Below are 25,549 nucleotides of genomic sequence, written 5' to 3'. Positions count from 1 at the left end.
TTTTGTATGTGACAATATTTCTTCACTGTAATACAAATATTTCTGTCCTTTCCCAATGGGTCACAATGAAGTCAATAAAATATGCACAGAAGAAATGCAAGCAGCATTTGGCTCAATATAAAGATTGATAATGTAACCACCTAAAAAAAGTACTTTTTATCATTATAAGTCTCTTCTGGTTTTTTTATAGTTTTCAGTGAGCAAAACAATCTATCATACTTGAACTTCATACACGTTCCTGGGGACAATATTTAGTACAAGTCAATTTTTAATTATGATATTTTTATAAAACCTACAATTTATTTCCTGACTTTGTAAAACACTTTAAACAGCAAGTCATGTATATAAATTATGCAAATCTCAAGGGACCCCAAATTCATTAATCTGACCGGATTTCACAGCAAAGCAGAAAACAGCACAATTGCCTGGCTCTCCCTCTGACATCCCAGAGCAGCAAAGATGAGTACAGCAGTGAGGCACAGTGGGAAATCACTACTTTGCTTTATTACAGCAGTGTGATTTTTTTAACCTTTTGAATAAAGTGCCCATTATGCCCAGAATACCTGTTGCACTCTCACTTTTAGGGCTAAAGGAAAACGGGTCTTTTAACTTTGAAAGGAGTACAAAGGTTCTCATCTGCAGTACTGCACAAAGAGCAGTGAACTCCTGCTCCAAAATACTGAGCTTTACAGTCAGCCTGTCCATGAACTTGTGGCTGCCCCATTCCTACAGACAACCACAGCCAGTCCTGTTGGCAGCAGAAGGAAATCTGCCCAGGAGGGCTCAGAGCCCTTTGGGAACAGCAGCCTCGTGCTGCTTCCCCCCTGACTTTCTGCTTTGAAGGGAAACCAAAAATGTCTCTTGTGCCAAACCCCTTCCCCATAACCTTTTACTGCTACAACCCAGAGGCTGCAGAGCTGCTGGAATGGTCTTTCTCCCAACCTGTGTGAAGCACAAACTCTTTTCTCCTTCCCATCTCCCTTTCTGCTCTTTCCCAGGGTCTCCCCAGCCCGTGAGATCCAGACCCAGCACCTGCTCCTCTCACTTAAGCCAGCTTGTCTGTGCCTCCTTTAAAATCTTTTTTTGTTGTTGTTTTCCAGCTGTTCTCTCTTTTGGGGCCACCCCAGTCCTCTCCAGCTGCTGTCTCTACAGGCACAGCTGTGCTGGCTCCATCCCCATCCCTTCCTTTGTGTGCATGGACATGGCCTGCATCCTTCTGGAGCTGGTGCTGTTAAAGCAGCATTCAGCTATGGCAAGGACAAGAACACAGCTCAGGGATGAATGAGGATAATTTTTGTTCAGGCACAGGAGAGAGAATCACAGGATTTAGCCTGTGTTCTTTAATAAAAAAGAGTATTTTGTCTGTCTCTATTTTTTTCTTTTAAAAGTAGGATGGGGTTATTGTCTGTGTCTCAGGCTGCTTGAACTAACATCACCCAAGTTCCTGCAGACCAAAGAGAAGAGGAACCCTTGGAAGGCAAAGCATCCTGGCTATTAAACCTTTCCCGCTTCTCTTGCTCTCAGTGCCTTTTCTTTCACTTTCTGAAAGTCTGTGCAGGAGACCAGCAGGTGAGAGGGAGCAACTGCAGCATCTGAGGCTGTTTGCTAAAATGTAGTTGGAGAGTAGAGCATGATGCCTTAAAAAAAAAAAAAATCCAATGGCTTTTTTACCTTTCCTAGGGGACAATTCCCACACACTCCATTCTTTTTTTCAGCACTTGAAACAGTTTCTCTTCCTATTCACAGTGTAAGATATACAGTCTGTGCTTCAGTTCATATTTTCTGAACTTCAGATGCTCTGCTCCATATTCAAATATCTCACAGGCAAATGCATATCCTTATTTATACTTCTTATATTAACCCAGTTACGTGGTGACTATAAAATTCCATAATAAGAAATAAGAGCTCTCATTGCACATTCACAAAGCCCTCCAAAGAACAGAGGAAGAACAGGCCATAAGCCTCATAAATCCAACTTAATTTATTCATAGGAAGAGTGTAAAAATCGGATATTTTTATATTCCAGGATATTTACGATAAGATGGTGAATGTGTAAACCTCCCCCCAACAATAATTCAATAATTGATGCTAAAATAAAATAGATAACAGGTTTCAAAATTCTTGTGTCAGAAGAGTGAAATATTGTAAACAATAACATGGTTTGTAAGCATTCAATCAAATCTGCATTGGGTGAGGACAAGAATATATTTTCAAAACTTTCAGAACTCTCTGGTCCCCTGATCCAGAATCTTCCAGCTTCATTGCTTCAGTATCTGCAGTCATATGCAGGCATTTTCCTTTCATTAAATATATTTAAGTAACCTGGGCGGAGAGATTCTTTGCATCATGCTCATTTTTGGTCTCCAGAAAGTTTTTCAGGCATTATATCCACGAGAGAAAAAGGGGGGGGGGGGGGGGGGGAGGGGTGGCAGGAGAGACCTTTTTGCCCAGTCAGCGTGGCTGGGGGTATCTCTGGCTTTTTGCCTGCCACACAGAGGACTTGTTTTGGTTACACCCATGTTCTGAGGAGAGAGAAGAGAGAGGATTTGGCCAATGCCACCACAGAGAGCTCCTGCAGTGACAGGACAGAAGCCCCTTCTGAACCAACCATGAGCTCTTGCTCCGTTCAAGTCCCTTGCTATAGAGGCAAGGGACAAATCCGTCTTGGAAAAAAGATATTTTGCTCGAATCTTTACCTTTCGAAAGAAATGAATTCTCTATTTTCCACCTCAAATATGTTGACAGATGTTGCTCTGAAAGCAGATGTTTCCACCACATTCTCCCTTACCCCAAGTTCCCCTCCCTGCTATGCTCATATCAGCAACACAAAATGCATCTTCATTTTCCCTTTTGCTAGGCTAAGCAAATTAATTTCAACCTATACTTTAAAAGCAAGCTCTTCATTCTCCTGATTATCCTAATAGCCTTTCCCACTGCTTGTGCAAATCAGAACAAGCAGGCAGGGATCCAAATGAGCTCTGTACAGTGGCACTAATGTAACTGTTGCTCTACTGTATTTCCAGCGCTGAAAGCAGCTTTTCACATTGCAGTGGAAACAGTCACCTTGTGATCAGATAGTATATCCTTTTTTCATTGACCCAGTTCTATTGTTAATTCTCAGGCTTGCTAATGTACTGCTCTGCCCTGGGAGTGTTCAAGGCTGATTTGTATGTGAACAGGACTTAAAAGGGTTTTTGGAGGTGATTCTGGATAACTGTGGATAAGACACGTGCCTGCTCAATTCAATGGTATTTGCTAGAGGAAGGAGGAAAATGAATGTGCAGCAACAAAGGAAATTCTGTGACTCAGCTAGAAAGGCAAAAAGCAGGAATCCAGTAAATATCAGTCTTTAGGGTAATAGCTTTCACTGTTCAGCTATTCTTCACATGTTCCTTATCTAAAGCCTCTGTGGCACTCACTGAGGAGAGAGAATTCAACCCACGGAGCCTCACAGGAGAAGAGGATGTACTCTCTGGGCCCACTTCTCAACCACTCAACATTTATGAGTGCTTTTTCTTGATAATTTAGATTAGAAATCAAGCAAACAGGACTTTCTTACCTGGAAGCAAGGTTCTGATTTACAGTATTTCTGCTTATAGAACCTATTTCTCCCGTTTAAGATTGTTCAAGTCTATGTCAAGGTCAGTTTTCTGTCAGGGGCCAACAATGCAAAATTTGTGCTTGTGTGATTTTGTGTGATTATGGAATCCTCTTACTGCTCTCAGAAACTGCAGCACAAGCAATCATTCCTGCTTTGTTCTTTCCCATTTAAGTGGCTGTGAAACACTCCACGAAATGCAAATGAAGATCCTCCTACTCCTTGCCTGACAGCAGCTTACAGAACTGATGGAGAATCTCTTCACAGCTCTGCTTTGTGGGGAAACTCTTCACAGCTCTGCTTTGTTCTATTTCCCACCCCTTCCCAGGCATCCAGGTGAGTCTGTCTTTCTCTAGGAAAGATAAGAATTCCTGCCTGCCTTGTTAAAATTCAGCTTAGGGAGCAACACCCAGCACCATCAAAGCGCCTGTAGTTTGCCTGCCTCCACCTCATGCCATCCACATGTCTAGGAGGGACCAATCCCACCCTTTTTTCCATAGTCAAAGAGGGGATTTGTGAGAGCAGGAGGAGCTTGAAGCAGCAGAACAATAATCCCATAGCCTGGATGGCCTGTGGGCCACCAAAGTCCTTTGTCCCTTGATGTGTATAAAATACAGGAAAGTCAGACAAAAATATAGACATGCTGAAATAAAGCACCTCTTTCTAGAGTGAATGAGATAATAATTTTATCCAAGAACTGAAGGAGAAAATTACTTATTGCTGTCTGGTGTCTGCAGAGAGCCACAGTTTCATCTTAATGATGCTCTGGCATTCACACTTCAGTCCTCAGCAAGCACTCATAATTAACATTAAAAGGGTCCTACTTATGCACTAGTTTCTGTATTTGACTTGAAGAAGCAGATGAATAAAAGTAAATAAATGTGAACTGTTAAACCATGGGACTTAATATGGTTTTGGAAACAGGAGATGGAAGTTTTAATTGCAGGCAAAGATTTTGAGATCATTGAGATCGCTTCCATCCGACACTAATGGCTGCAGTTTCCCAAATCAAACCCTGGAATTTACAGCCAGGCTCAGCACCCACTCTGCTTAGATCCTTTTCTACAAGCAGTAATGACCACTAATGAAACAGCCAAAAGCCCAGGTGGCTCTCCTGCAAATGTACATTTCAGAGCCCCCAGACCTGATCCTGCAGCTGCCAGCTTCACCCTGGGAAAACCATTAGCAGCTGGCTTCACGTCTAGGAAAAGAAAATGAAATATGTTGCATTTTCACAGCCATCAATCAGCAGATGCAGTGCCAGGAAAGCTTCATAATGATGTAGATATCACCAAATGACTTTGCAAAAAAAGAAAAAAAAAGTATTTTTTGGGGAAAACATATGCAGAAAAAAATCCCAACAAGATGATCTCAGTGCACACTTGTGTGTGGCGTGATCCCTTCCTTGCTTAGACAGGAGAGGATGGAGGTCAGAAGGCACCTCCCTAGCCAGAGGGACACTGTGTCATTATTCTGCAGGGCTGCTCCCCAGGGATGGCAGCAGGATGGCAAATGGCTCTTCAGCCCTCAGCACCACCTCACTGAAGCCATGGCAGGGGGCTCAGCCCCAACCTCACATCATTAAAGGAGTGTCTTTTCCTGCCCTGCTGAGCTTTCTATTATTCTGTGGAGAAGAGAGTTCTGAGTTTTTTTTCTTAAAATGAAAAGAAATGGAACTTTAGAGTTGCACAATGATGCAAATAAGCCCAGAAGTAAATTAAAAAAAAAAAAAAATCAATGAATAAAATGTCACTTTTGGCATTTGATTGGGTTTTCTTTTTCTTAATGTTCTGTAAAATGGCTGAAAACTATCAGCAGCATCACTGCTCCTAAGTGTTGCATTTCCAAATGTTTTTTAGGTTTTTACCCCTTTTTATTATCTTTACTGTTTTCCTGAGAGAGACACTGAAATGCCTGGCATGACTCATGCTGTGAGCAATCCCTCTGTGAGAACTGAATGAAAACAGTCTGATAACAAGGGTGATTTCATTAAAAAGAGCTCAGCCCAGTGACTGGTTACATAGGATGTTATTGAAATTATGCATGCAGAACTCCAGCTCTGTCATATTGGTTTAGCTCATGTTTTCCACGGCACAGGAGAAAGTACCTTTGTCAGTTCAGTGGAGAAAGGTTGGAGATGATTGAGGTAAAACAGCAGGAGGAGACCAATATGATTAAGTCACACGGCCAACTGCCCATGTATAACACCATAATGGAGGGGAAAGTAGAGGGCAAAATAAAATTAAGTCAAAAGGACACAGGAGACAAGAGGCTACACATATAGGACATGTACAGTGAGCTGATTTGTACAGCAGGCAGAGTGCAGAATTTCCATGCCCTGTATTCAGATATTTTCTGTTAACATTGATGGGAACTCTGTTGGACTAATGCTGGAATGGACAGTCTGTTTAGTGAACATGCATGGAAAGAGGCATGTATAATTAATTTTACAGTCATGGGCAGAAAGGTCAGATGACAGCCTGTGAGGAAAATCCCCAACAGCCAGATTGGACAAGAGAATTAAAAAAAAAGTACAAGGAAAAAAAAATATTTGAGAGGAAAGCAAGATCAAGTCTGGACTCACTCTGGTGGTTGTTCACACCTCTCCAGCAGAAAGTAAGGTCTTAATTTTGCTGCAGGTCATAGGTAAGACCAGCCTTATTGCAGGAAATCTTGGTCACTTCAGAGACAACACAGTCCACTTTAATTGTTCCCTCTGGGTAGAACAGTGTAGATACAAGTCACAAAACAGATGCTCACACGAGCCAAGGGGCAAGCAGGGTGCCAGCACTGAAGAGAGCAGCACTGCCTGGCACAATCAGACACACACCACAGCAGTGGAAATGGCCACAAATGCCTGTGTTCACTGAGAATATATTTATTATTCTGTCCTTTTCCAGTGGAGAAGCATGGAGTAGTAACAGATGAAGGTACAATCCCAGGCAGGAGGGAAAGACCCAACTCCTTCCAAGGCAAGGAAGCACTCAGTGCCCTGAAGAAGCTGACAGGACACTACCAGGGCAACAGCTGGCTATTCCTCATGGCCAGAGATGGTGGAGAAAGAGGGAGAGCAGCCTGACCAGGGCTGGAATAGGGTTAGCCATGATTTAAGTGGTGAGACACCTTGTCTGGGAGATCATTGCTCACAAAACTCCCTTCACCCTGAAGAACCTGACAGAACACTAGCAGGGCAGAGCAAATATTTCCCCTTCCATCCATCAGCACCCCAAGTCACAGTGGGAAGTTCTCACCGACCAGGAAACCCCAAAGCTGCAGCTGTTTGCACCTCTGCAATTTACAGGCACTTTGCCTGTAAATGGTGATCCGGCCCCTGTGGCATCACCGTGCCCTGATTTCCTGGAGGACTGGTGCTTCCTGCAGCTCCCAGGACAGATGACACCCCACTGCAGAGCAGGGAGCCAGTATTTCATGTCACCCTTATTGTGGGCACATGGCTTCAATGCATGCATTGCTCAAAGTAGCAAAACCCATCTTGGAAATACCCTTTATTTCTAGGCAGCCTTTTTTCTTCTTTATTATACTAACTGGGTACCTAATTTGCAGTCATTAATTTACTTTCATAGCCTTTGTAGGGTGAAGGCAAAATAATATCAGTGTTAAAGGCAAAGGAAAGTAGTGCAGATCCATTAACAGGGAAAAAGAGCAGGTAATATAAAGGGAACATAAATGCATTCAAAATCTCTTTTTGCTTCGTTTTTCTCAGAGACATTTCATTACAATTTTATTTAGCAGTTCTTTTCAAGACCTTAATAAGAACACAAGGTGCAAAAAAAGAGAAAGAGCTAAAAATGGATATACCACCATGAGTAGAAACCAAATCATTAGAAACAAAAGTTGCCTTCAAAAATGAACACAGAACTTCTAACATCCAAAGGGCAAAAACAGAGGCAAAAATTCAGTGCTTAACAAGAAAAAGTGGAAAAAAAAAGGATGGCTTGAGATGCTACAAACCAGCCAGACTGCCTTCCATGCAGGTTCCTAATGATTTGCAACTTGCAGAGTTATTAGGAAAAATTAAGAATGGAATTTGTTACTGAGCACAGTGCTCATAAAACACAGCAACTCATTAGACCTGTGCACATGGATTTGAGAGGCCACAGCTGGATTACTGTGACTAATTTTGATCATCCTACTGAAATAAAGCTGGACAAATTGAAGGCAGTTCAGAAATCAAGCTGCAACGCTAACAAGGGACCTGGAAATGTGACCTGAAAGGAAAGTAAAAAGGAAATACCTCAGAGAAGGGAGCACTGGAAGTGGGTGTGATTATGCTTCTTGCATGTGAAGCAGAGAGGCAACAGCTGGCTATTCCTCATGGCCACAGATGGTGGAGAAAGAGGGGAGAGCAGCCTGACCAGGGCTGGAATAGGGTTAGCCATTATTTAAGTGGTGAGACACCTTGTCTGGGAGATCACTGCTCACAAAACTCCCTTCACCTGGAACTAGAAGGGGGCAGGCAAACCCCAGAGGTGCATGGCTTAGCAACCTTAAATCCTGCCTCAGAAAACAGGGAAATAGGGAAAAAGCTGGTGTGGATTATTAAGAGCCAATTGCACCATGTGAGCCAACTCTCTTTTCTTACAGCATTACTGGTCTAGTAAGAGGCAAGTGTGAGGTGTGGGGTATCCTGCCTTCACCAACATCTCCAGGACAAGAAGTTAATTGTTTTTGTTAATTTGTAATTGCAGAGACAGGGAAATGGGGCTGAGTGTGTCCCATCTGCTGAGGTCCTGAACCCAGAGCTGCCCAAAGCAGAGCTGGGCACAGCAATGCTCTTCCCTTTCATGAAAAGCACAGAGGCTTTTTTCCACTCTTTCACACTGAAATGAAACAAATTCTTTTGAAATGTTTAGTAAAAGCACATAGGAAGAGAGGGAAAGGGAGAAAGATCCTTTTCTCCTCCCCCTTCCCCATATCCACAACCCCCTAGTAGCTATCAGCCCAAGAGATAGTGATATTAATTTGGGAAGTTTTGCTCAGGCAGACCCAGAGCAGAGCCCAAGCCCCTCATTTTGTGTTTTCTCATGTGCTTTGATTATGCCAAAGTGCAGAACTTTCTCCTTTTTCTTTTTTCTCTTTTTGCTCTCCAGCAATTCTATACTAAAAATCACACAACAAGACCTTCAATGGAGAAACACACTCTGTGAAAATCTCAGCTGTGGCGGGTCAACATTTTCCAACAGAAAAAAAAAAAAAAAAAAGATTTTTATCAGAAAGCTCACAGCCTGCTCCAGCACCAAGATTTCAGAGGCAGCTGAGCTTTAAGTGCCTCGTATTTCTGCATATCAGGGTCGTCAGTCAGGCATCCAGAAAACAAGGAGCACAGGAATAATGATCACCTCTGACACGGCTGGAGTGACTTATCCAGCATGACACAGGCCCCCGTGGCAGCCCTATCCATCACCTCCTTGGGCTAGCATTCCTGGAGTCATTTTTTTTCTCCAAAACATCAATACTAGCTAACATTTTTTAAACACTGTCATCCATTTCAGTCAATCTTATTCTTCATAATTTCAGTTTCTTTCTGTTGGGAAATTGGAGTGTATTTCACCGTGTGAAGTGTCAGGAGAACAACTGCGTCAAGGAACAACATCCTTTCCCTTGCCACTTATATTTGTTTGCTCTAGCAAAATGTACACAGTCACCCCAGCAAGAGATTAACTGTTCTGATGCACCACCACAGCCTGAGCATCTCGTAGACTTACTAAAAACCTCAACATCCAAAACCTCTGCATGAGCAGAAATCAGATTTTTAGGTAGTTTGATCTTGCTACCCAGCCTTCTGCTGCTTTTTTTCCTTCCTTCATAACATGGGATCATTTAGATAAAATCTTAATGGTGAAGCTGCTGCTTGGCTAGGTTCTCCATGCCATTGCCTAAGCCTATTTATATGCAATAATCTCTCCAAGAGCTTGTATTTTTCACTTTTATCAGCCCAAAAAACATGCTGGAATTAACATATAGTATCTCACTCTACTTACTTGCTACTGAATCCAAATACTCAGGGGCAAGTTGTTAGCAAGGAGAGAATAAAACAAGCACAGAAAATCCATGCCAAGCCCTAAGCAGACAAGGGTGTGAAGAATCCCCCCTTGTTATCAAGCAGTAGGAGACTCCTTGGAGTCCTCTCCTCAGAGGGACCTGCAGATATTCCCCCAGGGCAGCACTGAGCAAATGGATTTGCAACGTGTTTTAGAGAATTTCTGGGAGCTGTTGAGAGAGATAAATCTTTCACCAAAACAACGCAAAATAACCCAAAACAAGGCTCTCTGCTAAGAGCACACACCCAGCAACTTAGCATCCCTAAATTTCACAGAGGTTATCTGCTGTGTGACAGTCCCTGGGGGGTGGTGTTGGATGCAGGGACATTAAATGACCTTCCCCAGCCCTTTCCTGCCCTGTTTGCTTTGACCTTCCATTGCAGTGCCCAAGTGTCCTGTGGTTCCTTGCTGCTGGCTTGGCTTGGACCTCAGGACAGCAGGGACAGGCATTCTGTCCCCAGAGCATCCCTCTCTTTCTCCTTCTAGCAAGGTTTTGCCTTGTGGACAGGGATTCCCCCCTCTCAGTGAAAGAGGTGCTAACTCAGCTGTGGTGTTAATTTTACTTGGGCCAGAAGAAGTGATTAATTGGTCTGTTTATTCTTTTTAATCTTGACATTGTTTGTTAACAGGTCCAACTTCTGCTTGATCTGGCTTGATCTTATTTTAGTTACTATAAATATATAATAACTATATCATATAGTTATTATACACCTATCTTTTAAAAAGGGTGAAAAACAGTCTCTTCTGCATATTTCATGTGCACACACATATGATGACATGTCAGTTCTTTACATCCCACTCTCAGGGAAAGGAGATTTAGCTTAATGACTATTTGCAGAGGCTTTTGCAAAGAGCTGGACCATCATTTCTCATGTAATCCCAGCCAAAATAACCTGCTGTTGTAAGAAACCTTGGAAAGGACTTTGGTGATGTGAAAATACTGCAAATCATTATTGCAAATAAGATTTAATCTGTATAGAAATCTATGTCATTCTTGGCATGTACCCACAAAGTCTATCTCCTAAGAAAAGGTTTGCCTTGAAAGAGAAAAGGTAATTTGTCCTGCCTTAGAAGAGGATTTTAAATGATGGGACACATTCCAAGAATAGGTCTGAGAAGAAAATATGGAGACTGCAATCCTATGATCAGAGTGATAATGGGTTTGGTTCCTGATTAAAGAGAAAAATTCCACTTTGATGTGCTCTCTGCAGTCAGGACTCATGATGAATAAGCAACAAATACCAAGAAACGAGCTTGAGAGAAGCACAGAAATTAACTGGTTCTTGTGGCCACTGGAGTCAGACCTGCCCTGCCTTACCCATGGCAGTGACTGACACCCCAGTGGCAGCTCAGACTGGCTGCCAACACCAACAGATTTTCATAGGGACCATGAAGAACTGCAACCCAAAAGGTCCAAAATTGTAGTAAGGACAGCTGTCTCTCAGGATGGATGAAGACTATCGTGCTGTTGATGAAATATTAAATAAAGAATATAAAATATAATATTTAAATAATATAAATAGATATAATAATATAAATAATATAAAATATAAAATTAAATAAAGGATATAAAATTCTTGCAGGAGTATCTAGGGGAGGTATTCATTTAGGTGCTTGTACTGTATGGGAGATCAATTAGAATTAGACATCCTTGCTTGAGATGATTTGCATGTTGGACCTGGCTGTCCCACAGCCAGAATTAAAAAAAAAAAAAAAAAAAAAAAAAAAAAGATCATCCTACAAAGCAGTTGATGTGAATGAAGGAAATGGAGATAAGGAAAGCAAAAACACAGAGATAATGCTCCTTGGAGCAAACCCAACACTTTGAGAGCCCTTAGGAGAGTGTTTTGGGTTACCAGGGGGTTCAAATGGCACCAGTGACACTTTTCCCCACGTCAGCAAGATCTACCACAATTTCATTTGGAATTGGACAAGCTATTTAGCCTAGAGAAAAAGAGCAATATTTTAATGAAAGTTTAATTTTTTTTTCCTTTCAATGTCTTTGCAAACAAAATGCTTCAATTCCTCCTGCTTCCAAGATGTTTAATTTTAGGCTGAAGAGGAGTTTAGCTTGAATTTCAATATTATCAAACATTCTTTGTGATTTTAAAGATTTTATTTCTCTGGGAAAATTGAAAGATTTTCCTTTAAATTTTAAAAAGTAATTTTTCCCCAATGGACCAGTGAATTGCAAATCATCTGCACACTAAATCTTCTGTATGCTGGTAACATCTGTTCAACAGTTGCCTTTTTTCAAAATTTACAGCAGCACACCACGATAGCCATGTCTTTCTGTCCCTCCTACATGCAATCTTTCACTTTCTGCTTTGCTCTGGGAGCTGTCTGTGCTTATATTATTGCAGCAGAAAAATGTAGAGCATTAGCATCTGTTAATCCTTTTATACCTCAAGCCTTCACATGTTTGTCCAACTCTGCTTTTCATTGTGCCTTCATGTCTCTGGAATAGCCTGAAAATTCCAGATACAGCAAAATAACCCGTGAGTGTATCCTGGCCCTGTGGTGCTGCTGGAAGGCTATTTTAGAATTAAGATAATTCAGTGGTTTGAGTGTGTTTGCTGGATCCCTAGGAGCAAACTTTTACCCCACTTTGCAGGGATTTAGCCATTCAGATGTTATTAATATCAAGCCATGCTGCTGAATCTACATGTTCTGTAAGGGAATAACCTAGATTTGAGTGCCTTGCTTTGCACCAGACATTTATTTCAGCATATAATAGAAAGGATGAATGGAACTTGACTTTAGCCTACAGTGTTACTGTGGCATGACAGAGGAGGAATGAGAGGCTAAGGAATATCTAGCAGAGATCTTCACAGTAAATTTGGACCCTGGATTTCCTTCCATACCACATTTTAAAGCCTTTGTGGGTTAAAAATAGAATCCTAGAGCAGCCTGAATTGGAAGGGACCCACAAGGATCATGGAGGGAGAGCTGAGAGATCATCACAGAGAGCTGCAGTCTGTGGCAAAAAGGGTAAGCTTGCTTAAGTGACATGGGGTGAGAATGAGAGCCCTGCAAAGAGGCAGCAGGACATTTTGGTATTAGACCTGTAGGTTTTCTTCAAGAAAATATGCATTTTTATAAACAGAATTGAATATGCATCAGTGAAAAGAAAAATTCAAAGAAAAGAAAAATTCAAAGAAGGGAAACAGCATTGTAAGTTGGCAAAGTTAGAGTGTTCTTATTTATATTGAATAGTTAACAAAATTATAGGAGAGTGATTTCAGTGGGAGGGATCTGCCATGAAACATCTGCTCAGGGCATTGCCCCAGCACATGGCAATCATGGCTTGAAGTCAGGGAAAATCAGCTGGCTCCAAATCTGCCCATGAAGCTCAAACCCATCAGAAAATGTCCCCAGGTCACCCTGCCCCTCTCACCTGGCTTTTTGCCTTCTGCTGGGCTTGTTCTGCTGCCTGTGCTCCAAACACGCCCAGTGCCTTTCAGAGCATTCCTGCTGCTTGCAAGCAACCTTTATACAACTCAGTTCCTCATCAGGGCTGAAGTGGGGTGCTCATTTCTGAGTGCAAAAGATGAGCTTTGTGGGGGATAATGAAAGAGAAGGTGAAGTCACCTGTGGGTAAAAGTGAAAGGTGTAAGGGCTGCACCACCACTCCTCAGTCTGTCACAGGCAAACCCCTCCTTGTTCATGGGCTGGCAGTTATCCAAACCCAGTTATCCAAACCCCAGGGTCAAAAACATCATCACAGTTCTGTGCTACCCCACCCACACTGAGGGTGCAGTGGGAGAGGCAGCAGCCACTCCTGCACATGGAACCACAGCTGGCTCCTGCACTATTGGCAGATGTAGGTCCAAACTGCGGCTTTCAAAGTGGCATTTGATGATTTAGGGGTAGCTAAAGCTTCTCTGAACTGGGTTAATTGTAGAAAACTACAGAAATATTCCTGCCAGGACTTCCAGGCTGAGACTTCACCATGTGTGCTTGTGCAGGAGATCAGACAGGTCTGCCTATACAAACCCTCTGCTCTCCAACCAGCTCCTAGAATAGAATCATAGAATCACAGCATCATTAGGGTTGGAAAAACCTCTAAGATGATTGAGTCCAATCTCTGGCCAAACACCACCTTTTCAACTAGACCAGAGCACTGTGTGCCACATCCAATCGATTCTTGAACACCTCCAGGGATGGTGACTCCACCACTTCCCTGGGCAGTGCATTCTAATACTTAACAACCTTTTCAGTGAATAAATTTTTCTGATTTCCAACCTGAACCTCCCTGGCACAGCTTGAGGTTACATCCTTTTGTCATAAAACAACTCATAAAACACAACACAGAAATGACCAAAGCCTGACACTCACCAGGTTTCACATAATCAAATTTTACAAGTTTCAAAAGCAACTCAGCAATGACTGCAAATTGCTAAAGAATAAAGTAGCAAATGATAAATTGATTGCCTGCTGGTTTTTTGTGCATTAATTTGTGTTATGGCTTTTCAATCTGAAATTTCTTGACTAGATTTTTGCTGATTGTTTTTATTTGTAGCTCAAATTGCAAAAGAAATGACTGTGGTAACCTGAATGTTTCAAGTCTAATGAAGAACTATCAATTGTCATATTGTAGGGTTTTTCTGAGCCCTGGTTACTGACCTATCTTCTCAGGATGAAAATTACAGTTATTAGCCAATTACCAACTAAGAATGCAAAATTGAGTCTTGTTTTGATGACAGAAAGATGGAAGAAAACCTGAAAAGCTGCCTGTTTGCCTGTCATCACTTTGTTTACCTAGGGATGGAGATGCACAGATAACCTTTTCAGTTGAATTATTCCCTAGCAGAGGAACTAAGATCTGGTTGCTTCCTCCTCCAGTTCAGTAATGCTATTTTTTAAAGCATGTATTTCACTAAAAGGTATAACTTTATTTTATAATCTAAAAGCTTGCTCTGGCTGTTATCAGGCAAGAAGGAGGTGGAAGAGTAGAATGAAAAGCTCAGCATGGAAATGGCTCCATGGAAATAAAAAACTGCTAGGAATCATCTCATCTGGTGAGAAGAAACTGTACTGCATTGTCAGTGTCTGAGGAGCAGAGTGGTTTCTATTGAGAATACTCTATCTGGCAATCTGATTTTCTTTTCTTTTCTTTCTAAAGAACAGAAAGTGCCAGTGCTATACCTCCTGTATGAAACAGCATGTTGACCATGGTGGAAGAAATCCCCATCCCATTCCAACCCATCCCTGCACGGGAAACCTTCCCGCAGCCCCATCAGCCACTGAGGGACAGGGCTCATCTCTGCTCATTTCCTCTCTTCTGAGGACACAGACCTCCCCAGCACATTTTTAAGACAGCAGAAGCTTTAAAACACACAAACCTGCACTGTGATCAAAGTTAATTCAGAGTAAATGAAAAGAAATCAGTAGGTTTGCCTTCTGCACGGTGGATCCTGATCAAAGCACAGCTGCCAATGATGTGCACCATATGGGGCAGCAATTGTCTCCTGTTTGTTCCTGTGCCTCCCTAATCCCCCGTGTCCCCTGCAGCTCTGTACCTGCAGCTCTGGCTGGATGGCCACAGAAAGGTGTTGGGCTTTACATATACAGATAGATAGATAGATAGATAGATAGATAGATAGATAGATAGATAGATAGATAGATAGATAGATAGAATTATGGAGATGGTTTGTCTTGTTATGGTAATCACATCCTAAAAGGTTGAACAGGTAGCAGCTGTAAATGTGGTGAAGGCTCAGCTGATACCAGCTGAGCTGCATTGTCTTTTACATCAAAAACCAGCTCATAGCTGAAGGTCTTAAAGATTCCTGAAACCTTGCTATTTTTATTGATGGTCCTACTACTCCTGATAAATAAGCAGAGATCTGTGGAGCAACCAAAGCAGAGATGATCCTAAACCAAAAAGGAAAATCAGTACCTGTTAGAACTGGGAAATGAGAACTAAATTCAGCTAAATAAAAATAGCAAATACATTTATCTGGATGTTTTTGTACATAGGAACTGAAAGCCTTGCTGTTGCATGGCATGAATAGGCATTACCAGACCTCTGTCAGGTGCCAGACACACAACCAGGTGTGTGAGATTCCCTGGAATTCCATTGTGGCTCAGGGAAAATGCTGGCTGGAACTGATACAATCCTGTTTCTATGGGAGGAAGGCACTGATTTCTTCTAGGTTTGAAGATATCATGACAATATGTACAGAATCTGTGCCTTTCAAAAGTTGAAGAAACAAACAGTGAGGATTGCTGATAAATTTGGATTTTAGAAATCTATTAGGCTTAATTCGTAATTCCACGGTTGGGAGTCCACAGCTTTATCTTATCACAGTGTCCAGGCAGGCTGCTGGCTATTTCTAGCTCATGACCTTTTATTTCAATATTTTTAAAATCCATCCAGAGTGCTATAATGCATGAGAAGAACCTTTTGCATCCACAGCAGGAGCTGCTATGTGCTCGAGACTGTTTCATACCAACTCTCTCCAAGTTTCACACTGCAGACAGCCCACAAGGGGATGAAGGACAGGGTCAAAGAAAACCTAGATTTTGGTAGGGTGGTAGAAAAATCCTTCCAGGTTAGTGCAGTTGTGGGAAGTGGAGCATGTCTGTGTACATTACTGCAGCACTGTAACAAATAAAGCCTTACTCCAAAGGCAAGAGGGAGCCCGGCCATTCATCCTAAATGTCAGAGCCCTGACAGAAAAGCCCATTATAAACACGTGAGGAGCTGAAGCCATCGTTGTGCCAGTGAATGGGATGAATAACAGCAATGAATAATAGCAAAACAATAGCAGGAAAAATTGCCTGGTCACCCTGCATCCACTAGGAGCTAAATCACACCCAGGACACGCGTGCAGACCTGGAATTTGGCAGCGCTGAGCTGCCTGCACTCAGAGTCCCCTTATCTGCTCACCAGCCTCTGCTGCAGCCTGGAAGCACTGACAGCAAGGGAGTGGTGACACTTTCCCCAGCATAATATCACCCACATCCAGCACTGCATTGAAGAAGTGCAGGAAAATGTGGCCAAAATTCAGCATTTTCCATGGGGGCAGTCTGGAAAAATGTGTGGCTCGTGAATGGTAATTAGCCAGTGTCATGGCTGAGGTGTAGAAACACCTCCAGCTCTCCATGGAAATCAAATTTCCATCTGAATAGAGCCCAGTGGCTTCTAAAATCAAAACCTGTGGGTTTGTTTTTGTTTCTTCTATTTAGGAAAGCTACATTTGTGACTGTATGCTCAGCTGAGATTAGGAGGTAAGAAAGAACCTTTTCCTTTGATTTCACTTTTTCATTCTGAGGGATGAGAGCAAAACAGACCAATCAATAACAATAATTATCATTTTCTTTTTATTGATTTTTATTGAGAAGCCCTTAAAGGCATCATGATTAACTTAGAGATAACTTGAGGAAATTTATTAGGTTTTGAATTCTGCTGTGACACGCAATAATAAGTGATTTCTATATTCAGATTCTCAGCCTTCCTGGCTCTAGGGCTGAGCCAGAATGAGTGAGGAGGAGAATTCACCAAATATAATAGAGCTATTGACACAATCTGGATTTGCTATTTCCTAAGTAGCACATTTAATACAGGAGGCTGCATTTTGCAAAGCAGGTGCACTGACTTCACCTGGCCTGTACAATTGCCTATTGCTTTTTATCCATGTAATGTTTCCTGTCCTTTTTGTGTCCACCACATTGTCCATGAGCAATTTGCACCTTGATGAGAGAGGCCAGACAGTGATTCTTGGAGATTGAAACATTTTAAAGGAAAACAATTCAGCTGGACACTTCTTGGCTCATTAACTTCAGTTGGCCACGCATGCATTGTCACTGAAAATAAAAAGTTCCTTCATCTGCTCTATTTATAGAACACTGAAGAAAGTGCTGTCCATCCCTTCTGCTGTGACAGTTCTCCAAAATTCACTGTAACCTGCCAGGAAGATCCTCAGACTTTGCTCACACTCTCCACAGGGACCCCTTGTTTTCACCTATTTGATCAGCCCCTCTTGACATCTCCTCTGGCCCCACACAAAATGCTTCTCTGCCTGTCCCTGCATCCTCCTGTGTGAGCTGTATGCAGCTCATTATTCTGCAAATTATTCAGGGGATACACAAACTAGAAGAAAATCTCACATAATCAATTCCTCCCTTCTAAAGCACGAGTTAAAAATAGAAATGCAAGGCAAGATAAGAGATAGGAGCGTGAATAAATAATTGTTTGCTCTGCAACTGAGTCTTGGCCCTTGGTTTGTCAATAGTTTATTGCTTTACTCCATAGAAGACTAGGATGACAAGTGACCTTGTCCCCAGACACATGAAATTCAGATGCATTATAAAGGAACACCTTCAGATTGTAGGAGTTTTTTTTTTTTTTTTGGTTTTTTTTTTTTGTTTTTTTGTTTTTTTTTTTCTCAGATCTGCCTGTTATTCAGTACAAATAACATGTATTAAATGTGATATTCTTTTCAGCAGGTGCTCAGCCTCTTGCCTCTTCCTGGGTTAAAATTTCTATAATTACCTTTATTTTGCACAATAGCTCATTTATCTCTATCTATTTTGCCTTATGAATGCTTTGTGACTTGTTCAAGACCTGTCCATTACGACTGTGTGGTGTTTGTACAATGGGCTTCCTTATCATTTCAGTTCAGTAAGAGGTTCCTCTGTTTCTGAAATCTCTGAAAATAGCTTTATTTATTAGATATCAAGGGGTTTTTATACAGTTACTATGTTTTATCTACCAGAGGAGCACTCATGGTTCAAGCATTTTAATGTGATCACTGTCATATTCACAACAAATTTCTGCCTCTGAATATCATTAAGAATGAAAATTTTTGTCATCAGCAGGCAGAATAATCAAAGCAAAATCTTTAAAATATTGGTAGGATAAGGGCAGAAACTTTTATCTTTAATAAACTGTCAGGTGTTCCTTAGCTACAAATATCTACTAATAGATGTTTGTTCATCTGGAATGTGCAACGACCAAAAGGAATTTTTAAATGTTGTTGGATGGGTTGGATTCTACTTTTATTTTGAACACATCCATTAAGAGCTTGGAAAGAATTTCCCTTTCCCAACATCTGCCTATCCTTACCTACACAAACTCTCTTTCAATGTGTGGCAAATGACAATATGGGGAAGTGATGGCACTGACATGCTGAAAGCTTCAGAAACTCTTACCTGAGCTTTTCTACATCACTGAAATCCAGCCCCTGAGCATGGAAGCGGCTGGTGATTAAGAAGTTTCCTTCTGTTTCTAAAACAGAAATATAAGAAAGGGAACACATCCTTTGTCTGCAATTAATTTGGAGTTATCAGCCTCAGTATTTCAGAATTATTTTTCCAAATGAAAATATTTCATAATTTTCCCATGAAGAGAAAGTCAAACATGACAGAAGAGGTTCTGTTCCACTGTGGACTGTAAGAAACAAAAATCAGAAATGTGAAAATCTGCCACAGAGGGAGGGACTTCAAAAATTTACTGTATGTCATACAAATGTCAAAAAATATGAGTACTCATACATAATTTGAAATATATATTTTTTTTAAATATATGTATGTGTACATACATATGCCTACATGTATTTTTGGGGCAAACTCCAGATTGAGTTCCCACAGTATGGGAGACGATGGCAAGAAGGAAATCTGCATGTGGGGACACATCATTCCTGGTCACAGAGCAATCACAGCCCATCACCAAACGCTGCTGTTGGTTAGCATTGCCTGCATCAGTCACTGGCTTTTCAGTCACCCTCCACACAAAAGTTATTTTACAATTTGCCAGCTATTTCCCAAGGCTTTAGAATGCCCTTTAGATATATTGTGTGGCTTTGCCCAAAGCAAACATGCACCTCAGGCTTGTGGAACTATATTTCTTTCAGGGTTTCCTGGCTGCCATCACCTATTGATATTATTTGATTTGCAGCCGCTATTGAAAGCAAACAAACAAAATCTCACAACTTCTTAAACCTTCCTCCACATAAGCCACTGATATTTACTGGGAGCAAGAGGGACAGGTAAAGCTCTATTACACTTGTACTCACCTGTCTTTAGAAACGAAAGCAAAGGTTTAGCAAGTTATTTCCTTATGATTTTTCAGCCTGCCACTCTTAAGTTTCCTGGCTTTATCTTTGTTATGACTGATGCTTCTTCCCATGGCCACGAGCAGGAGGGACAGACCCGCAGCAAAAAGACCCAAAGCAGCATTTTTCCCACTAATACCTGTCCCAGCAGTGTACAGGTGACTCAGCTGTTTGCAAAGCATCCAGCTACCACCCTGCTTGAAACTCCAGTGGGTGTTTCAGTGTTAAATGTGTGGGTAGGGAGGGTATCCCAAAGCAGGGAGTATCCCAAAGTGATGCCTTATATTCACCTTTCCAGGCTCTTGTTTGACTGGTCCCTGGTACCTGGAGCCTCACTGCCACCTGGTACAATATTGGCCAGCACAGAATGGGCTTCCAGGCTGTCCCCAGGACCTGCTGACACAAATATCTTCCTCCAGCTGTGGTCACTATTGTAAAGTGCAGGCGAACCCAGTGGGAAGGAATGATGATTTCTAACTCCAGTTCCGATGGCTAAAGGATTTCTGTATTATAACTATGCTATAATACATTAATATACTATATATAGGAAGATACTAAAACTACATACCTACTTTTCTAACTACCATATCTAACTAACTCACAATTTGTGACCTTCTCTCAAGAGTCCAGACACAGGTGGACCCTTAAATAGAGTAGTAGGAATAGTGCTGGATTGAATTAAATTTGTTCTCTTAATAAAACAAATATCTCCTTTTTAAGGCAACATAATCTGCACAGCCCAGAGTAGCAGTGGTTCCATACTAGACATGAATGTGGACATGAAGGGGGACAGCTGGGATGTTGAGCACTTCATGGCTGTCCATAAGCTTGACACCTGCACCTGAATTAAAAATGAACAGGAAGGTTTCATCTGATTTGAATGTAGCTGCAGCCACCACAAGGTACAAGTGGGCATTTCTCAGATGAAGAACCAACAGGGTTCAGCTGTGCCTTCTTGTTGTTTTCTTTTAAATAACATTTTTATAATAAAGTCTGATTACATTGATGCCTTTATTCATTTATTTCTGCAGGAAAGCCGGTGGTAATTAACTTGCACCACAGCCTGCAATTTGCATGTTAAAGTTTACAATCATCCTGTCACGGGGCCATAATAAGCACCATTTTACAAGGGGAATTCAGTAATTGAGGGTTTGCTTTGCTCATGGCTTGCTGCAAAACCTGGGTGAGACTTTTTGTGCCACCATCTCTGTGTGCCTGGGTCTGCTCTGACTCAGGCAGGGAACAAAATCCATCAGGCTGGCTCCAGGGGAGTGACAGCAGATCAATTTGCCATCCTGCCTCCTCAATGTCAGCCTGCCAGCACAACTAAACCCAGGCACAGGTACATAAACAGACTCTGGCAGTGAATTCAGGGTAAAATACATCTTCAGAGAGTGGCTGTTTGAGCCAGGGCTCCTCTGGGACTAAACACACGGCTTTTTGTCCCACACCCTGTTAAATTTACTGGATGAACACCCCTCTCCTTAGGGACCTTGGAGGTCTCTCCCATGTGCTCCTCCAAGTGCCTCCCTGGCCTTGTCAGGCCCATCTGCAGCATTCAGCTCCTCTGGTGATGGTGTGAGAAAGCATTTTCTAAACTACTGCAAGCAAAACCATGCAAGGGATGAAAAATAATTAGCCATGTGTCAGTGTCTGATATATTTGCATTGTTTAGACAGAGTAGTTAATCACTGGTAAGACCACAACACGTGGTGTGAATTTGGATTATAACTAATACATATCAAGCAGAAGGCTATTAGTTACATTTAAAGGCACTATTTGATATTATTATTATCGAGAAAGTGAATGCAATTAATTATATTACAATGTCCTTGCAAGATTCCTGTGGCAATACCGTGCAAAGAGCTGTTTGCTTTTAGATTCCTTTTCCTTTTGTTCAGACAGGAGCTAATTCAGGCAAGCAAAAGGCATCAGGAGCCAAGATTCTGTTCCCATTAACATTCCTGAAGCCTTGAGTGGTACTGGAGGGGTCAGCAAGTCTGCATTTTTTTTAAGGGGTTTTAAATATAGGGTAAACTTTTCATTTTTGTAAAATAGTTTGTCTGCTGAAATGTCACTTCTTCCCTTGGGCTGGGAGTTAGCAAAGGACAGTCTCCATGTGGTCTCCAGAAAGGACTTCTGAGGGAAGGAATTTGATCCCAGATTTAATTAGAGGTGCAATATTTCCAAGTGTTCCCTCTCTGAAATGTCTCTTACCTATAGGAAAGAAAAGCTTTGGGCATTTCTTTTTTATTTAAAAAGGCAATTGTATTAATTCAGCAGAATTTTGCATTGGAATTGCAATTTGACAGTTTAGTTCCCTGAAAATTGCAATAAAGCCTTCGTTACGCTACATTTTGTCCCCATTTGTCTTGTATACCATTGCCTTGCCTTTGGCACAATCAAAATAATCTTTAAAAATACTGCCATAAATGGATTGACTTTGACCTTCTGAGTATCTTGTCAATAAAATAAAAATGATAAATTTGTTTCAGAGTGCCACTGGCGCAATATTAAAACAGAGTTACAATCTGAAAAGTGACATTTGAAAAATTAAGTTATGGGGAGGGGTCTTATTCTCTGCCAACGGTGCCACATAAATAAGCTCTATTTGCAGTGAAAAGAGGTGATTTTGCTAATTGCCAGTTGGTGCAATTCCTGTGATGTGGCCTCTGCCTCTTACATCATCATTAGCAATTAAAGATTACTGCAGCAAGAAATTAGCTGAGCCTTCTGTTGCTGAGGCACGGAGCAGAGCAGCTCCACCTCAGTCCCCTCCTGTGCCCACTCTGCAGTGCTGACATGGAGAAAAGGGACCTGGCCTCATCAAGGAATGGCTCAGACAACCAAGAAAAGGCCGTTTTTGCTACATGGTCAGCTCTTTGGAGATAAACAACTTCTAACAGAATCACCTCAAGGCTTCTTTTTATTAGATGAGAAGAAAAGAAAGGAATATTCTGTAAAAAAGTCAAGAGATGTATGAAAATAAACAGGGCAGGCGAGTAAACAAACACACATCAAGGGGCAGCAGGCTTGATTCACTTTGAGATGCACACACACAAGCCCTGATGAGTTTGGCTTTATGCCAAGCTCAAGTGAGTCTGACCTGTGGCCTCACTATTTGCAAGCCTAACCAGAGCTGATTTCTCAAAACTCTTTCCTGTTGTTTTTAAACCATTTCTCTTTTTTTCTCTTTTCAACATTTCTTGTTCTGAATCTTCTCAGTACATATTTAAAAGCGTGTGAAGTGCACTTTATACTCCAGCATCAATTTATATCATGATTAAATTGTTCATGCATGTAATAAATTAAAATAAAACCCCACGTACTTTCAAAGGTCACAACACTTTGGAACCTCAAAACACTACTTGATTTCTGAGGAGGAGAGATTCAGATGTTAATCCCTAAAATTAGCCTGAAATAACATTAAAAGGTGAAGGGGGTTGGTCCTGATTCAGATATGATGAAAAACTAGACTTCTAAAATCTTTATGTTACTAAGCTTGCACCTTTATATATTTAAATCTGGATTTGTTTGCCTTGAAAATTATTCCAATCCTAAAACAAATCAGAACATAAAAGGATATAGGATTGTCTTGGTTTGAAAAGCCAGGTGTCTGCTAAGGAAGGCAGGAGCCTTCTTTGAAATGGAAAATGTAAACCCCCTCCCTCCAAATTATTACAATTTTGAAATTAAGGGGGCTCTCAGGCAAAGATATGGGAATAGGAATAACAGTTCTTTACTAGGGAAGAAAATAAAAATAAAATTTAAAATGCAGTAATACAAAACAACCCTGCCAGAGTCAGAACATGCCCTGGCAGCCTGTGGGTCAGGGTGGTGGCAGCAGTCCCATTCCATGGTGGCTCAGCCCTCCTGCAGTGCCAGCTGTGCTTCTGCTGGAGCAGGGATCCTGGACAAGGCTGGAGTTTTCCTCTGAAGCTCCAGGGCTGCTGGAGATGGGCCTGGGCTTCCTCTGGGAATGCAGTGGGGAAGAAAGCTGCTCCTCTGCGAATGCAGTGGGCAAAGGCTGCTGTGGTTTCCCAAAATCTCAGATTGTATCCAGGTAGGAATGCTTGGCTCCTCCCCCTGGGTGGAGCATCTCCCAATGGGATGATGGAGTTTTATCACCTCATGCAAGGACACTCACTGGCCATGAACAGAAGAGATCTCCTGGAGGGAGGATTGGTTTGTGGAAGAGATAAAGAAAACTGCCCAATGAACAGGAGATAACTGCCCCACCTCTGACAGAGGAATAGCATACACGCCCCCATTTCCAACCCAAGACAAGGATTTAAGCAGCTATTAGCAGCGTCCAGTGGAATTAAAGCGATTAACTAATTCCTCATTGCCCTCTCCATCCTCCCCAGCTCCCGAGTGCTGGCCGGGGGGACACCGCATCCTCCGCAACCCCCGCAGGAGCACCAGCTTCGACTCCCTGGAGCTGCAGCGAGTGGCCAGCCAGGACCTGGTGTGTGACCACTCCCTGCCACCGGCATGGTACCGCCTCATGCTCGGCCAGCGGCCCGTGGAAATGCCCACCAGATGTGTCGAGGTCAGCAGAACCTGAGCACTCCCCGTGGGGAGCTGGAATAAACCCTCTGGGGGGTTTTCCTCCCCATCCCTCTCTGACTGTGTATCCAGTGGGATTAGGTGGGGGGTAATGAAAAAACCACTTGAATAATGATGATGATGATAATAATAATAATTATTGTCTTGATTTTTAAAAGTGTTAAGTTTTCTTTTATAGTTCTTTTGAAAGTTTTAAAGTTCAGATGTCGCTATTGGACACAAAATGAGTACACAGAAGCTTGGTGAGTTTAAGAGAGAAAAAGACCCAATTTTATTTCTGACCTCGCAATATATAGGATTCCAAAAGTGGCAGTGGATTGGAGGATGAAATTGTTGCTTCTCCAACCACACTGGTCAAACTAAGAGTCCATCAATTCTCTCCTCTTACAAAGAATGCAAACCAATCATTATTTACATGAACAGTGTGTGAGAACTCCAGTACAAATGTGTAAACATTATCAGAACTAAAGAAGTTTTATGAGAACTTTCAAAAGTACTATAAAAAAAAACTTAACACTTTTAAAAATCAGGGCAACAAATAATAATTACAAGAATAACAGCAACAACAATAGAACCAACAGCAACAAAACCACCAGCACCACCATCAAAACCAACAATACCACTGTCACATGCAAGGGCATCAGTCAGAGACCAGGATCTCTATGGAACAGCCAATATTCAATCAGGCTAGGAAATATTCCAACATAAAGGCAGGTGTTTTCCAACTCTACAGAAATTTTTAGTAAATCATGTATGTCACCTCAGGCTGTGCATTTTCCAAGCAACTGTATGGCTTTAAGAATGGATTCTGCAACCTAACTCTTCTCCCATGTAAATTATTATGAGTAGGGATTTCTTCTGCTGATGAAATCAGAAGGGAGAAATCAGAAAAATTAATATTTAAAGCAGTCTTTGAGGAAACTGAAGGAAAAGCTAAAGCTGAATCTCTTTCTGAATTGAATCAATTCTTGCATTCTTTAGTTTCATAAGTATGCTAGTGGTTTTGTGGAGCCAAAAACCCTTCATCACTCTCTATAGAAGAGACAAAACAATAATTATCTGGTTTTATCTGTGTTTAATATGTATGACAATAATGTTTAACTTGCAGTCATTGTTGCCAGAGCAACTTGAGCCCCTCACTAAAGTCACTGCCACCTCAAATATCCCAGCTGCAGGAGGTTAGCATAATTTCAAACATAAAGTTAAACAAAATTATTCAGAAAAGAATAAACTAATTACCACAAAGTACTTAAATAATG

General features: G+C 41.6%; 1 protein-coding gene across 1 annotated transcript in view; it reads left to right on the top strand.

The window, feature by feature from the left end:
- LOC128810364 (von Willebrand factor D and EGF domain-containing protein-like) overlaps nt 1-25,549 on the top strand; it is a 229,814-nt gene that overhangs the window by 12,532 nt on the left and 191,733 nt on the right. The window contains exon 2 of the mRNA XM_053983162.1: nt 24,089-24,273. Within this exon, the coding sequence (XP_053839137.1) occupies nt 24,089-24,273 (185 nt within the window). The remainder of the gene's footprint in view (nt 1-24,088; nt 24,274-25,549) is intronic.

Source organism: Vidua macroura, chromosome 7 (genome assembly GCF_024509145.1).
Source record: "Vidua macroura isolate BioBank_ID:100142 chromosome 7, ASM2450914v1, whole genome shotgun sequence".
Taxonomy (NCBI): Eukaryota; Metazoa; Chordata; class Aves; order Passeriformes; family Viduidae; genus Vidua; species Vidua macroura.
Note: the sequence above shows the minus strand (reverse complement) of the source record. Positions and strands in the feature narration are given on the sequence as shown.